Here is a 16,481-nt window from a genome sequence, read left to right on the forward strand (position 1 = left end):
GTTTGAGAAGTTTCTTGAGAAGAACAACGGAGAAATGAAGCAGGATTTGTAGCCAGGAGAGTTTTGTGTTTATTTTATTTTTAAAATGGGAGATAGTAGTGCGCATTTGTATGCCAGTGGGAAAGATCCAGTGGAAAAGGAAGAAATGGTGCAACATAGAGAGTGAATAAGCATAGGATCCTTAATGAGGAAAGAAAGGTCTACTTGGCCTGGCCTTGAATAGGAGCAGAGTCTTTTTCCACTGTTACGGAAGAAAGGCAGAGACTACGGGAGACATGCAGTCAGGCTGATGGATTTGCTGACATAGAGATGACACAGTTTCTATCTGATTGCTTCCACTTTCTCATTAAAGTAAGAAGAGAGATAAAAGACTTACTAGAGACTGAAGTTGGGAACCTAGAGTGAGACTAATCAGCATGTTTGTGCAATTTTCTCCTGCAAAGTTCAAAGCAGGTATTGAGTAGGGGAAGAGTTGTAATAATCATTACTGGGGTTTTGTCTGCCAAGAATGAAAAAGGGGCAAGGAACATACGTGTGTTTGCAAGAGACTGTCAGGATAGTGGAGTCTGAGAGTGAAGTGATGAGAGGAGGGAAGAGGCCACATAAAAGGGATAATGGATAATAATATAACGGAAACCCTATATGATGGTTACTGGTACTAGGCACTATTTTTAGCTTATTACATATAACAACATGTAATCTTACAACTACACTGGACAGTGAAAAGTGTTGTGCTCATGGATTAGAAGTCTCCCATGAGGTCAAAGAATCATTGGGGTGGAAATATTTGAATCAATGAACCTGGGGGTTAGGTAGACAGACTGATTTGGGCATAAATTGACCTCTGTCTTATAACTTTGTGACTACACGAAAAGCATTCACCTCTTTGACTTTCTGTGGCATAATCCAATAACAACCTCCCCTTTTCTTTTTTTAGCCAGTTGTGTTTTTGTTACCTGCAACCAAAGGTCCTGACAAACACAGGAAAGAGTGCTGCAGTATGTGGCAGACAGTGAATGCTCTACAATTACTAGCTCTCATCTCTTTCCTCTTCCAGCATTGACTGCCCAAAGGCAGCAGATGTCTCTTGTATCATTCCAAGAGCTTGACCTTGTGCTGGGCACAGTAGAGATGTGCTCTGAGAATACAGTTGTTCTCCATCACAAAAAGGTTAAAACTCAAGCTCCCAAACAAGACCTTCCTTGACATGTCACCTGCCATTATATCCAGCCCAGTCTCCTGACCTTTCTCCTTTCTCAAAATTGGCCCTCTAGCTACTAGAGTCTTCCAGAAGAGACTAGGCATTCTGCAATTTGTAACCCCTTGCACATGCTGTTTTCTCTGAACTTATCACTCTCAAACTCCCCATGAGCTTTTCCTGCTCCAGAAAACCATCCCTGACTTCTCAGCCAGATGTGGGTGAGGGTTTCTGGTTCTCACTGCACTTCACAGTACCTACATGATGGCAGCTGCCACACAGAATTGGACGGTTTCCTTGAGTGCCTGTCCCACCTGAGGATGATGTGGCAGGTCCCTAAAGTGCATTCCTTCCTACCAAGGACAAGGCGCATCAGGCTATGGTCCATACTCAGCTCCTGTGATGTCTTCATCTTCACCTCTCTCTGTGGTAAGCCTCGCTAGGCTGCTCCAGCTGTACTGAATTTCTTTTACTTCCCTAACAACCATGCTAGGTCTACCTCTAGGCCCTTTACTCACTCTCTTCTCCAACACTCTTCAAACCCATGTAACTTGTCTGTTCTTGCTCACCCTTCAAGACTCTATTTAGATTATGCCTCCTCTGGGCAGCTTTTCTGGCACAATCTTCCCTACTGCAGGTCAGGTTATGGACTTATCCTGTGTTACCACAGGCCCTGTGTACCCCATCATAACTCTGCCATCATCATTGTCCTGTCATGGCCTGTTCTCTTAGCTGCCTCTAGCAATCATTGAGACCCTTCAGACTTCAGAGGTCTGTTCAAAATCTGTTTCCACTGCCTACCATTAGGCAGTAGTTATTAAATATTTCTCAAATGAATGACAAGATAGAGATTCTGGCTCTTTGGAATTGAAGGTCAGACTCAGGGTTGTGGTGACCCCACCCAGGTTCTAACTCCCAAAAGGCTTGGTGTGGGGCAGCCAGTTGCCACCTCTTCCATAACTTTAAGGGGGTGAAAAGATGCTCCCATGAGGGAAGGTGTTTGGCTCATAACTGTCATTTGCCACGAGTACTCAGAGGACCTGTTGTACATGAAAGCACTTTAAAATGTCATTTGTAAGCCTCACAACAACTGCTGAGATAGTTGTTATTTTCCTCTATTTAACAGATGGAGAACCTGAGACTCAGAGAAGTGGAATGCTTTGCTTTAGGTCACACAGCTGTCAAATACTCAAATCCCCTTTTCGAGGTCCTTACAGAATTTCTGCAAAGATGGGAGGTGGTAAAGACTTTCCCTTTGTGCTTTGAGACAGGTCCTTTGTACCATAGTGCCGTAGGTGCCAAACACCTGCCTTAGAAATGCGTTTCCATGAGACCTGTCCCACTGTCTGCCCAGCTCTGACATATTGTTTCTCTGACTCCCAGAGCTCTGCAAGACCAATCATACCACATAGACCATAACTACCTTTGAGCTAGCTTAACTCTGGGAAAGTTCAGAGGGGATTAATTATCACACAATGAGTGACCCCACATGCCAGGCTTTGTGCCTGGCACCTAATATCCAATCAGTAATCACAATAACTATTGCTTTGTGTTGCTTCCCCCCCCCCTCGGATTTGTCACCCCTGGGTGACGGAGATGCAAAGGATTACTCAAAGCCCATCTCTTCTGAGCAGCGAGAGGCCCCGAAGTGGTTAATTTCCCTGGGAATGCTCCCTCCAGCGAGAGGCAACGCTTCCTTGGGAAATTAACCCTGAATTGGGGTTCTCTTTCTGCATTTATTTTCCAGACCAGGAAGTTACAGGAAGAGAACAAAGGTGGGGTTATAGCTTAACAATATAGGCTGGTAACTTTCAGTGAAACAAGCCAGAGGACATTCCAGTAGAGCTATCAACAAAAGCTTGATCTTAGCAAACATTCCTTCTTACAGCAATTTCTCAGTATCTTTACATAACAATCAGTAACTAGTCTGTCTTTGAGCCAGCAACCTGCTGTGCCACAATCCTTATCTTGCAACAGAGACTTATAGCCTGAAGGAAATTTCCAGTCCTCCGCAAGGTCAATATTTGAAACTGCAAGGCTTTGGAAAACCAGGCTCTGCAAAGTACATATGCTTTTTAGTATATTACACAAATAACCGTGTCCACTGTCTCTGGAGCAGATAAAAAGGCTGGAGTGCTGGGGAATGGAAAGAAGTCAGGACTAGGAGGAGGCAGGGTCTGGGTTCAAATCCTGGAGGTAGAGGAGTGTTTAGCCCTAACTTGGGGCCAAAGTAACCCTGAGCTAGTACCTTAGCCATCTAAGAAAACGAGATTGACAACACAGATGATCTGTAAGCTCCCTGAAACAGGCCTGCATGAGAGATTCTCTTCTTTCCCCGTCCCTGACGCACCACTATACCAGGAATCAGCCTGACCCAGGAAGTGGCGACGTCCTGCTCAGCCAGGGGCTGCCCCTCAGTTCCCCGCCTTAAAGGCCAATTCAGCCCCTAACTCGGCCAATGGTTCAGAGGCCATTGAGCTCCCCAGGAAGTGGGCGACAGGTCATTCCAGGACGAGGGAGAGGAGGCACCAGGAGACTACAACTCCCGCGAGGCCATGGGGTGCCACCCGAAGGCTGAGCCTGGTGCATGCTGGGAGAAGGGGCCTCTCCGCCGCGCTTCGTTACGATGGCTAAGCCAGGTAACCCACACGCATGCTCAGTCACGGCCCAACTACTTCGGCTTCTTTCCATCATGCAGGCCTTTTCTCTTTCCGGTCTTGATGAGGCGCGTTTTTTCCCCGCCCATTTTCAGGCAGTCGGGGAGCGGGGCCTCTCGCAAGCGCGTTCCCAGGGGTGTGTACACGCGCGTTCACGAGAGATTCAAAAGGGAGGGACTAAACACTGGGTGTGGAAGACAAAAAGTGTAGGAGACCGCGGGGAACGGAAGGCGCATGCGTCCCAGTGGTGCACTGGGTCCCGGAGCTGCGGAGGGGCGGGCGGAAATGGACCGCTGGGCTGACGCGCGCGCATTGGGCCGCCAGCGCCACGCCTCCTGCTGCAGGTTTCCCCTCCTCCCTCGCCACCCTCCCGGAAGTGGAGCCGCCCTCGCGCCCACCAGCGGCCACCCCCTGTGGCAGGCCCCGCCCAGTGGCCCCGCCCCCAGCTCTCCGCCCCCTCCGCTGGTGGTGGCGCTGGGTTGCAGTCCCGGTTGTGGCGGTTTTGGTGCCCGAAGCCGGGAGCGCCGAGTCGTTCCCAAAAGAGGCGGCCAGGCTATGATCGCCGGTCTCCGGCGTCCCGCTCCCGTCAGCCAGCGTTCCCGTCTCAGCCTGTGCCCGTGCCCGAGCCGTCTCCCCAGCCCGGCCCCGCGGCGCGGCTGGCTTCGGCGCCCCTGGCGCGCCCCCTCCTCCGATGGCGGCGGAGATTCAGCCCAAGCCGCTGACCCGCAAGCCGATCCTCCTGCAGCGGGTCGAGGGGTCTCAGGAGGTGGTGAATATGGCGGTGATTGTGCCCAAGGAGGAGGGCGTCATCAGCGTCTCGGAGGACAGGTACGGACTGCTGCCCCTCCGCCGCGAGGAGGGACGGGCCGGCGGTCCCCGAGCCCGCGTCGGGGACTGTGCCTTCAGGTCGGCGCGAGTGTAGAAGTGCTTCCCCAGGTTTCATTATAGCGCGCATCCCGGTGGTGCCTGTGTCCAGCTGCGCGGCTCCGGGAAGCGGAGTCCGAGCGGCGGCGTGCGCTCCGGCCTCGCCCGTGGCCGGGTAGCCCTCAGGCTAACGGTGCGCGGGCCACTGGACCTTGGTCCAGCCCCGAGGCCGGGAGGGTGGAGAGGGAGGAACCGCCCGGCCCTGCAGGTGTGTGCGTGGGGAGGATGCTCCGAGCCGCCTCTGCAAGATAACTAAGGTTTTTTGGATGCTCTCTGGTACAGTTCTTACGGCTTCAAACTAGAAGGCAAATTCCACTCCCTTCTCCCAGACATTCCCACCGAATCTGGATACCGGACACTGAATTCAATGAATATTCAAAGTTGAAAAGAGTAACTTTGGGCTTCTGCGTGATGCCTTCTTTACTTTCTCCTTTTTTATCTCTTGGAGCTGAAGGAGAAGCGCCTAGAACTTGCAAAGGACCCCTGCTGCAAATAGCTCTTAAGTTCCTTCCCTTTGCTTGCTTCCTTTCTTTTTGCCTAATTTTGCTTAATTTGCAGAAGTGGAGCCAGTTGTTCTGCCTTCAATATTCTCCTTGTTTTTGCGTTTTCGCTTTAACTTAATGTCCTTTAATATGCAGAAATAAGGCTGACAAAGCTACTTTCCAGAGGACTGCTGCTTGAATATAGTAGTTACGGTCATTTATCTGGAATTGTTACTTTGATAATATCTACAAGCATTCTAAAAAAATGTAACACTGGAGAGGTACATGACAAGGGGCTTTTACTTTAGAACAGTAGTTAGCTTTTCTTAAAGTAAATTCAAATCATGCTGAGGTAGAGAATATTTTTCCTTGGTGACTCCTAAAATTGCAGAGATAAAGCAACAAAGTATTCATTGTTGTCTTTATAGTAATTTCAGCAGTTTGCATATAGTGTGGCCTGAAAAATTTTGCTTGATAAGTCTCTTCATATCTTAGATTTTTCAGTATAACTGGGAAGAGTATACTAATGACATGTTCGTGTCTACAGCACACTCTATTCAAATGGCGCCTGATTGATTTCCCATGCAGATCCGATGGAAAACGTTGTAAACATAAACCAATGGCAAGTAGTCTGCAATGAACAGAAGAAATTCACTGCAGAATGGAATACATGGTGGTAGGAGCATTTTGAAATTCACAAAGAAGACTTATGAGAGTGTTTAATTTTTCCATAGAGGCATAATTCTATTAAAAGAGACTGGTTCTGGACCTAGAAATTCTTTTCTTTCTTTCTTTTTTTTTTAAAAGATGACCGGTAAGGGGATCTTAACCCTTGGTTTGGTGTTGTCAGCACCATGCTCTCCCAAGTGAGCCAACCGGCCATCCTTATATAGGGATCTGAACCCGTGGCCTTGGTGTTGTCAGCATCACACTCTCACAAGTGAGCCATGGGCCGGAGCCCCTGGACCTAGAATTCTTTGTCATAGAATTGTTTTTGTGGAATATATTCCATAAAATACATTGAAGGAGTATATTGATAGACATCATTTTCCCAGTCTTTAGTTACTAGAAATGAAACTGATTGATTCTTAACTGCTGTAGGAAATTCATGAGTTCACTGAATCAATTAAGAGAAGGAGAAAGGTACTTAAACCTAAGCTCCTTTAATGTTAATTTTGAAACTTCTGATTCCTATTCCATTGCATTTACCTTGAAAGAAACATGGGGTATATTTCCAAGTGGAGAAGCTGAAGTATATACATGAAAGAAACTGAAGAATAAATTTCATTTGATTATAGGTCAAAAGAAAGGCAATGTTTAGCTATATCTTAGCTTAATTTTCACTTTCCTAGCTTACAGTATAAATAATAGAAAACAATTTTTTAATCACAGAGTCACTGTTAAATAGATAAGGTGCACACATTAAGTCCAAGATTATTCTTTACATTTATTTTATTATTACTCAAATTGGCAAGTTTGTGCTGCTTTGGGTCATATACTCAAACATGAAAATAACTTTATTTAGAGCTCAGTTTCAGTTGTAATTTTCATTAAAAGAAAATTGATCTGTATTCTTGCTTTTCAAAATCTGATATTAATGTCACTTGATATAATGCTAAAGATATGAAAATAGAATATTGATTTTCATCAAAACCTACAAAGCCATTACCATTAACTGATTCAGCTAGAAATTAGTCATTTTCATTCCTGAACTGTATAGTTAAACTACAAATAATGTCCCATACCTGAATGTCAGTGTCCCATAAGTTCTTATGAAACCCTGGTTTGTCTTTTTGACTTGTGATTCCTTATAGCCTTTATCTGTACCTTTTAAAACACTTAACATTTTCTATTTTAAACAGTGTCATATGTACTTCATAACCATTTTATCTTCTTTTCTGTGAGTTCCCTGTGGAGCTTTGTGTGTCTTATTCATTGTAGTATTTTTAGGGCCTAATATAGTGCTTGGTACACAGTATGCCCCCAGTAAACATTTGTTGTATCAGTGACTGATCTTTTTTATTTGTTTGTTTTTGCTATTTACGAAAACACAGCATCTTACCTATTGTAGACATTTAATTGATATTTGTTGAATGAATTTTATGATGACCTATGAAAGGCTTATTTGGACATATGTACACTTGTGTGAAACGTATTGGACTGGGTGCCTTAAAACTCTGAAAGTCCATGCACTGCTTCATTCCATCAACAAACATTTGCGTTCCTCTTGTGTTCCAGTCACATGTGTACATGACAATGATAAAAATGACAGGTACTTTCAAGATACTCACCCTTTAGAGGGAGGACATTTTAGAAGAATAGTTCTCAATGAAACAAAGTTACTACCTCCAAGATTTGATAGTGAAAAGAGAATTTTTATTTATTTATTATTGTTTTCTTTAAAAAGATGACCGGTAAGGGGATCTTAACCCTTGACTTGGTGTTGTCACCACCACGCTCTCCCAAGTGAGCCACAGGCCGGCCCTAAAAGAGAATTTTTATTTATTTATTATTGTTTTCTTTAAAAAGATGACCGGTAAGGGGATCTTAACCCTTGACTTGGTGTTGTCACCACCACGCTCTCCCAAGTGAGCCACAGGCCGGCCCTAAAAGAGAATTTTTAGATAGGGAAGAATGGCTGGATTTCTTGTCTTTATTGTCCCCTAAATTTTATTTTCCTTTGGAGGATTCTTTCACTTGGATTACCATTTTCACCCTCTAACTGCCCTCACTAATAGCTGATAATACTCAAATCTTCAAGCCCAAGAATGAATAAAAACCCTTGCCTTCAAGTTCATCTTAGCACAGTGAAGACAGTCTAGAACTTTATTTGATACCAAAGATAGGAGGAAATATAAGGGAATATAAGAAATATAAAAACAGTCTGATTTACAAGTAGAGATTTCTGGTTCTACCATAATGCAGAGCCTGTTCCTGGAACTCACCAGCCTTGTCTGAGTCTATCTTCTCTTTGGTTGTAACTAGGTTCTGTTATCTCCCAAAGACACAGCAAACATTGGTGCTTTGGATTCCTCATTTCTCAGCTTCTTTTTGGACTTTTTTTTTTTTTCCTTTTTTCGTGTCCGTCAACGGATCGCAACCCTCAGTGTCGCGCCCGTACCGGACCAGGACCGGCAACGGGATCGCAACCCTCGGTGTTGCGCCCGCACCTCGCTCAGCCAGTGAGTGGGAACCGGTCTGTATGTGGGATCCGAACCCTCGGCGGGAGCGCCGCCGCGCTCCCAAGCGGCGCACTGTAGCAGTGCGCCACTGGGCTGGCCCCTTTTTGGACTTTTTTCTGTGTGAATGCCATTTTAACATTCCTTGCTTAAGAGCTTCATCTCATACATCTCTCCTCTGTTTTGATCAAGTCTGCAGCTTGACCACATATCTAGTTTGCAGCTTACCAGGGACTCCTTTGTTTAGTGGCAGCCTCTTCAAGCGATTAAAGCCAGGAGGGAACTTCTCCAGGTGGGACCTTCTCCAGGTGGGACCCAGCCCCCTCGGGACCTTTATCTTCATAAATTCTTTGTATGCATATCTTAATACAAGTCAGCAATCTTAGCATTCACCCAGAGTGTTTCAGCAACTAGGTAGTTTCTATTAGGCAGTTACCGGAAATTGTTCCCTCCTCAGAAGTCAAGACAGTCTGCTGAAGACAGGTACAAACATCGTCCTTTTGGGTTGCCAAGGAATTTCCTCTGCTTGTGGTGTTTAAGGAAGACCAATGGTCTCTTCTCCAGATGGGTCTTGCAGGAAGAGTAGGAGTTTATGTGAAAAAGCTAAGTTAGAGGAAAGGGCTTTCTAGGTAGGGGAGAAAGAAAACTCCCATTCATTGAGAATCACTAGAATGACCTGGTTAAGGGTCTAGACTCTGGAGCCAGTCACTTGAGTTCAGAAGTCAGCTCTGAGTGTTGTCACACTTTGAGGAATCTGGAAAATAAGTGTCTCCAGGGGAGTAACTATGATAGCAAAAATTACTGAAACCTCAAGGTGCAAGAATTTGGGACTCTTTTTCTGGATAAAAAGACCTGTTTGTGGTCATGGGGCATGGTGCAGGAGGCTGTGGGAGAGGGAAATGTAAGGGAGGGGGCTGTGGGGAACTGCTTTCTTGTATTCGGATTTTGTTCAGGATCAATTTATGCAACATAGTTAGCTGCATTCTGTATAATACATGGGGGCAGAATGCATGCAGTGGGTAAAAAGGGGCAGGTTTTTATCTTAGTATGAGGAGATCTGATCCTCAGTGCCTAGCACAAAGGAGATATGCAATATATGTTCCTTGAATGAATTAAGCAATGGCTGGTTCATCACCTGTTTGAGCTGGAATGGGTGTGAGGAGGTTGTGAGTTTCCATGAGCAGATATTCAAGTTGAGCCTGAGAGAAGCTTAGCAGCTTGCTTTAGGCCAGGCTAATACTTCAGCATGGGATGGGGGTAGGAATGGGCTGGGACAAGAAAGGGTTTGGATTTTTTCTATCTCTAAGGCCTTTTTTTCCAACTCTGAACTACTATGATTCTAAATGGCCTTGACTATTTCTTGAAAAGATAGGTTAAAATTTCATATTATCTGGTAAATCCTCTTGGTATTGGTTCATTTACCATTAATTCTTTTCATTGTAAAATTGCACTTTCTCGGTTGTCTGCTTCAACCATTAGTTTCACTATAAGTAGACCTTGGCTCATTTCAGTTGATTGAGCTCCTGATGGAGTTTTATATACCATGTATTTTATTACATTTGCATAATTTTTTTTAAGAAATGCAAATCAAACTGTTTCCCACAGTGCAAGCATAGTTCTGAAAGTTGAGGACTTCTTAGAGTGATGGAGTCTCTGAACTCAGCAAAATTAGAACCCATCTAAATTAATTTGTAAGAGTATGAAGTTTCTATTTAATGGCATAAAATTAATAAGCTTACAGCTGTGCACTTGAGACTCATCACTTGGCAATAATAATTGCTAGTTTCAAGGTCCCAAAGAGGGAGTCTGCTTTGTAAGATTGTTGAAAATTCGACCTTTACCCTGAATTCAAAACATGCCAGCAAAGCTGTCTGGAAATAGGCTGTCTCTGTGTCTCTAAAGGACAAAAACAGACTGACTTTTTAAGGAAAGATCACTATGGAAAACTTGCTTAAAGAGGCTTACTAGAGGAGGCTTAGCTTCAAGTGACCACAGAGCTCCTGATGGTTCTGAATTTTCTACTTTCATATTTTTAAACCAGATTCTGCCTGGGACCTGACAGATCTTAATCAGCGTACATTCATCCGGATATTGCAACACTGGAAAATGTTAGGATGGCAATTCTGACACTCCTAAAATGAGTGATTCTCTGGTCAGGAAATCCTGACCAGCTATCTTATACTTCAAGCATTACTAAGCTTACTTTGAAAAAGAAAAATAGGTAAAAATCATAGGATGTAAGTAGCCAGAAAAGACTTCAGAGGGGCAATCTTTTCCAAGCAAACAAAATCGAAACTTTTAAAAAGGAAATATGACTTTTTACTTTCACAGCATCTTACCCTGGCTGTTTTCACTTTGCATTTGGGTTTGAGAGAGACATTTTTTCTGTTGTTGGAAATCATCTTGATGTCATTAAAAATAACATTTTGGGGGAAATTAAAACACTTTGTGGCATTTAGAAATCAGTATGTAAATTGTGACTTAAGACTATTGCAGTAGTGATCTGTTGATATCAGTTAACACTAAACTAAACTGTGTACAGTATATACTTACCTGAGAAGACAATGGCCATCAAGGCAAGCTTTTCTTTTCAACTGCAGTATCAGAATAGAAAGAATTCAAAAGAAGGCAACACTTGCTTATTTTTATATGACTGGGTCTCCCAAGGAGAGTGCCGGAATTAACCTAGAAATTCTCTAATGAAAAAAAGAGCTTCTCTTGTACAACTTCAGCAAGCAGTCTCATTAACTCTTTTTTTAAATGACAGGGGGCCTCTTTATCCAAACCCTTTATTTAGTCATTAGTAAAAATTAATTCAGAGGTGTAAGAAACTAACCAATAAGACCAAAAAAGAAAGAAAGTCGTCTGCTTGTCTCTTGGCAGGGAGTGCTGCTTTGTGCTCTTGAGTGCCTTTAAGGATTCTTGGAAAATAACTGAGACTGGAAGTCTGATTTCAGCTCTATTCTGCATTGACACTGGCATTTCATTACTCCTAAGCCTCAGTTTCTCCATCTGGCAAAGGAGGGGGTTGGATTTCCTAGCTCTGGGACTGTGATGTGCCTGTGTAGTGACTACATCTGCAACCACATCATCATAAAATCTCAAGTGGAGGAAAGTGGGCAGTGGGGAAAAAGCAGCATGCTTATGTAAAACTCGGCATTTCGTGGCACAACTGTAAAACGATGCTTCTAGAGCCTTTGGATGGCAGTGGTTATTTATTCCTGGATGGAATATTAAAGAAGTATTTGTTTTCCATTGGTACCTAATACCCAGTTAAACTGGATTCACTACATTCCTACTTCTAGATGAATCCTTTAGTTTCAGATACTCAGCAGTTTAGCTCTAGGTGATTTGTTGGCACCCACGTCAGAACCTGGGTTGTCTAGAGTAATGTTTTGGAAACTTTTGACCACAAATCATAGTAAGCAATATATTTAGTATTGCAACCCAAGGCCCACATACTCTCACACATATACACATATATAACTGAAACAAAAATTATATGAAATGATATCCTTTTAGTGTGACATGCACACTGATATTTTCTGTTCTTTTACAGCCCTTATAAAATCCTGGTTGTGACTCTTTTGATTACTTTCATGACCCACTAATGGGTTGTGAACAACAGTTTAAGATACAGTCCTTTAGAGGAAGTTTTGAAGTTTGGTACCCTCTTTTTCTCTCTCTTTGTAGTTTTGGTTTTCTAGAAGATGTAAATGCATTTCAACTGGAGGACCTACATCCCACCAGCCTACTGCACCCCTGGCCTACCCTGCCTTTCTCAAATTCCCACCGTGATTACAGAATTTACCCAGTCTGACCGAAAGCCTCTAAGTCAGGAGGTAACTATTTTAAATGCTTTCAGACCAGAGCAAAAGAGCATTCAGAAAAAACTAGGGATGCAACAGATTGAGCAGTTGTTTGAGTGGCTGCAGTTTGGCTTCTTTTAATATGTTCATATATTACTGAGTGAGGACTCCAAAATGATGAATCTTATCTAAATTATGAATGTCAGTTGCATGACTATGCTTTTTAGCTGGGCAGATTTACCTATAATGTGGAGCTATTTGGAGACTTTATGCATTTTCCATTAGTTATTAAATTTTTATCTTTCCTCCAATTTCTAAGGATCTACTTACATTCTAAGTAATCATAGAAATATTCCCTCTGGAGTATGTTTGCATTTTAAATAAAGATAATATAACCACAATAAAGTGTAAATGCTCATAAACCTCTTAGCACAATGACTGTTAATATTTTATATAATTCCTTCTGGCAGTTTTTCTAGTGCAGTTTAGAAAACTATGATTATAATCATACACTTTTATATTCTTAACCCCACTCAAAGTTGTGCCAGCAGCTACCTAGTCTTTAACCATCATTTTAAGTGGCTGTATATTTTTCTTTTCCTCCAGTATTCACTCATATTTATTTAATACTTGAACTATAAGTACTTGGCCCTGAATCTTCCAACATGAGCAAGGCATATCCTGCTTTCAAGATACTAGTGATGTAGTGGATACATCATAATTCATCCATCCCCTATTGTTGGCTATTTACATTATTTTTCATTTTCACTTTTATAAATGTTATTTTGAACATCGTTGTGTATATAGGTGTTCTCCCTCTTCGCTCAAAGTTTTGATTATTTCTTTAGGAAAGATTGTAAGAAGAGTGCCATATTGCTTTCCAGAAGGTTTGTGCTGCTTTAAAATATTTACAATGACATATGACATTGACATATGAGAATGTTAGTTTTGCCACATCTGACCAGCCATGGATATTATCATTTTTAAATTCAACTTCATAGTTTGCTTGATGAATGGTGGCCCTTCATTGATGTTTAATTTGTATTTTTTTTGACTGACTAGTGAGTATTTTTCTATTCGCTTGTTTACTTGTTATTTTTCCTTTTGTGTATTGTGTTCCTATCCTTTGTCCATTTCTCCATTGAAATATCTTGGTTCTTAACAATTTCTTGTACATGTATTCTATAGATATAGTAAGAATATTAACCCTATGCCTGTTATATATCCAGATGTATATCTTCCACTCTGTGTTTACCTTTTTATTTTTTACATAGAAAACATTTACTTGTCAATTTAGCTATGTGTCTGTTTTTTTAATAATTGAAACTTCTTTCATTATTCCCAATTTTTGAAAGTAATTTTCCCCCAAAGATCCATTGAATATTCATTTTCTTCTCATATTAGTTATATAATTTGATGAAAAAATAATTTTTTGATTTGTTTGGAATGTATTTCATTGGATGGCCTAAATTGGGGAGTGTAAATTATTTTTTCTAAAATTTGCTGTTGATTATTTCAACATCACTTATTGAATGTTCCTTATGTTTTCATTTGTATTTGTGAAACTGCCTTTATCACAGAATTAAATTTTCTTAATCAGCAGAGCCTACTATGGCTTCTGTTGTGTTATAGGGCTCTCGTTGTCTCTTGTAAGATCAGTTCTGCACTTTAATTATTGTAGCTAATGAGTAATTTTTGACTGCTTAACATTATGTGTTTGCAATAATAGCCCAAATCTCTCTGGCCAGGTCAGCTGGTTAATGGGAAAGGAATCATTTGGCTCCAGATATTGGCTCTTTCCCAAACTCGAGGATTTCACATTCTGTTTCCACATCTGCAATTTGGGAATAATGGTTCCTCTTACCGTTGTTGGGAGGTTTACATGAGATGATCTTCTTGCAGCACCTGGCAATACTTGGAACATAGATGGTATTCAGTAAAAGTTTGTTTTATTTTTTGTTTATGACATCAGCACACCTCTACATAGGTAACCTTTTTCTGTTGCTGTGGTTCCATTATGGCTTGGCCATTTTTAAGAGTAACCTCGGATATACAAAGATTGGGCTATTGAACTTTTTGTTTTCATATAGTTCTGAGCCCCTTTTTCTCTTCCCTGAATATATAAGGATGGTTACATTTGTCATCTTTTTACCACTACTTCTCAGACTTGCCCTGTGAAAGCCAGTGGTCAGGAGAGGCAGGTGGTGGGCAGGGGTTGTGTTTTCCTTTGCTGGCTTCTCTCTTTCCGTTTGCCATCTTATCCTGAAGTGGCGTATCCATTGCCCCACTGGTCTCTTGGAGGGCAGGGGCTGTATCTTCCACGTCTTCCATAAAAAATAAACTTAGGGAGGGGTAAAGCTTTTAACTGTCCTCAACTGGAGGCCTGGGCATTATAAACTGGCAACTAGTGGACTGAAGTTCACCCTTGGACAGATTTTGGGTGGTCCACACACAGTGTTATTTTAGAAATTTTGAATTTGTAGGGCAAGATTTAAAAATATGGATTTCACGTAAAAATCCAGATTGCCAGCTTCTCTTGACAGATGAGAAGACGTTGCTGTGCCTAGCCATGAAATCCCCTCTTGCGGACCCCTTGCTCCTGCTCTGCCTTTTTGGGCTAAAGGTCATCTGAGCCGAGCCAGGATAGGTGAAGCCCACACTACCCAAGCTGCCTACTGGTGGGAAAACTGCTCACGAGACACAGAGAGTATTCCTCTAAATCTGAAAGGCTTCCCCTTTTATGGAGTAAGTAGTTGAAGCTTTTTTGGTATCTAGAAGAAAAAAGGAAATCAAAAGATATCCAGAAAGCCCGTGTTTCTAAATTAAGGCACCTTTTATAACAGATCCTAATGGTGTGCACAGTCAATAAATAAATAAAGGTGGGTATTGGTAAACTGGGATGCCATTTGCTTCCCTCCCCCCGTCCTTTGAAGGCATTGCTTAGGGCCGGGGATTAGAGTCAGGGAAGCCTGGGTTTGACTCAGCTCTGCCACTTAACATGCTGCCTGATCTTAGGCAAGATTGATCACTTCATCCAAACCTCAGCTGTAAGATGAGAGTTAAAATGATACCTACCTTATATAGTTATCCTGAGGGTTAAATGATGCCATGTTGTCAAGTGTTGGCACCCAGCCATTCCTCCATTCCTCCATGAATGGTAGGGTTTTCCCCCTTCCTCCAAACTCTGTTTTTCTAATCCTCCTATAACTACATTGTCTCTGCAGCTCTTCTTTATTCTTTATGTTTCTCTTTCCCTTTTTTCTTTAGTTTTCTCCCCACTCTTATCTGACAAACCAATGCTTCTGGAAAGAGTACTCAAGCATCACAACACTAGTTCGATGACCTTTGGAAAGTGACTTTCCTTCTTCGATCCTCATCTGTGATTGATTTCTCGTAGTTTTAAATTACATAAATATATGTGAAAGTACTTTGTATACCATAAGATCCTACAGAAATACTTTTTGGTATGAGTTTTGGGTTTTCATTTTAAAAGTAGGTGAACATAATGTTTAAATACATCTCAATTCTAATTTTAGAAAAACCTAAAATTGCATTATTGCTTTTATTTTGTAGATCTGCATTCATATTTTTCTGGAGTCAGTTCCCATGCCTTGCGATTAGAATCACAGTTATCTGTTTTTGTTTCATTGGCACTTCTGGGCTTTGGAAAATATTACCTGTTTGATATTTTATGTGTTGATTTTGTTTGGGGAGAAGGGGTGTTGGGAATGGCTAATTCATTTGATTACATTTTGATTTTTGGAATATTTTTGAATTAGATTTAAGTGGTTTAATAAATTTTCTTTACAAAGCTTAGGTTGTTAAAGTTTTAAAGAAGTAATAATTTTTCTCCAGAAGGTAAAATTAAATTAGGGAGGTTAGTTATGCTTAATCTGAATAATTAGCTAGATTAGCATACTGTTTGGATGGATTATGTTGGTTTGGAATTTGGTTGCAGTGTGACTTCTCTGACTTATTTTTCTTGTTGAGCTCCCCATTTGGGAAGTTTCTGTCAAATCCGATGTGCACAATATAGATCTTTGAGCTTTATCTGGATAAGATAGAGCAAAGGTTGAAAAAGTAAAGTTCCCTCTGTCTGAAAAGTTTCAAAGTAGTATAAGGGAGACAAAGAGGCCCAGGCAAGTACTCTAGAGGCCGTTGAGGTTTGTCTGAAGGTAGATCATATTTCTCTAGGGTGTGGTCCTCTCCCTACCCTCCAACCCCCACCCCCA

General features: G+C 41.9%; 1 protein-coding gene across 1 annotated transcript in view; it reads left to right on the forward strand.

The window, feature by feature from the left end:
• Nucleotides 1-4,366: 4,366 nt before the first annotated feature.
• WDFY2 (WD repeat and FYVE domain containing 2) overlaps nt 4,367-16,481 on the forward strand; it is a 150,835-nt gene continuing 138,720 nt past the window's right edge. The window contains exon 1 of the mRNA XM_008565829.1: nt 4,367-4,683. Within this exon, the coding sequence (XP_008564051.1) occupies nt 4,547-4,683 (137 nt within the window). The 5' untranslated portion in view covers nt 4,367-4,546. The remainder of the gene's footprint in view (nt 4,684-16,481) is intronic.

Source organism: Galeopterus variegatus, unplaced genomic scaffold (assembly GCF_000696425.1).
Source record: "Galeopterus variegatus unplaced genomic scaffold, G_variegatus-3.0.2 Scaffold208, whole genome shotgun sequence".
Taxonomy (NCBI): Eukaryota; Metazoa; Chordata; class Mammalia; order Dermoptera; family Cynocephalidae; genus Galeopterus; species Galeopterus variegatus.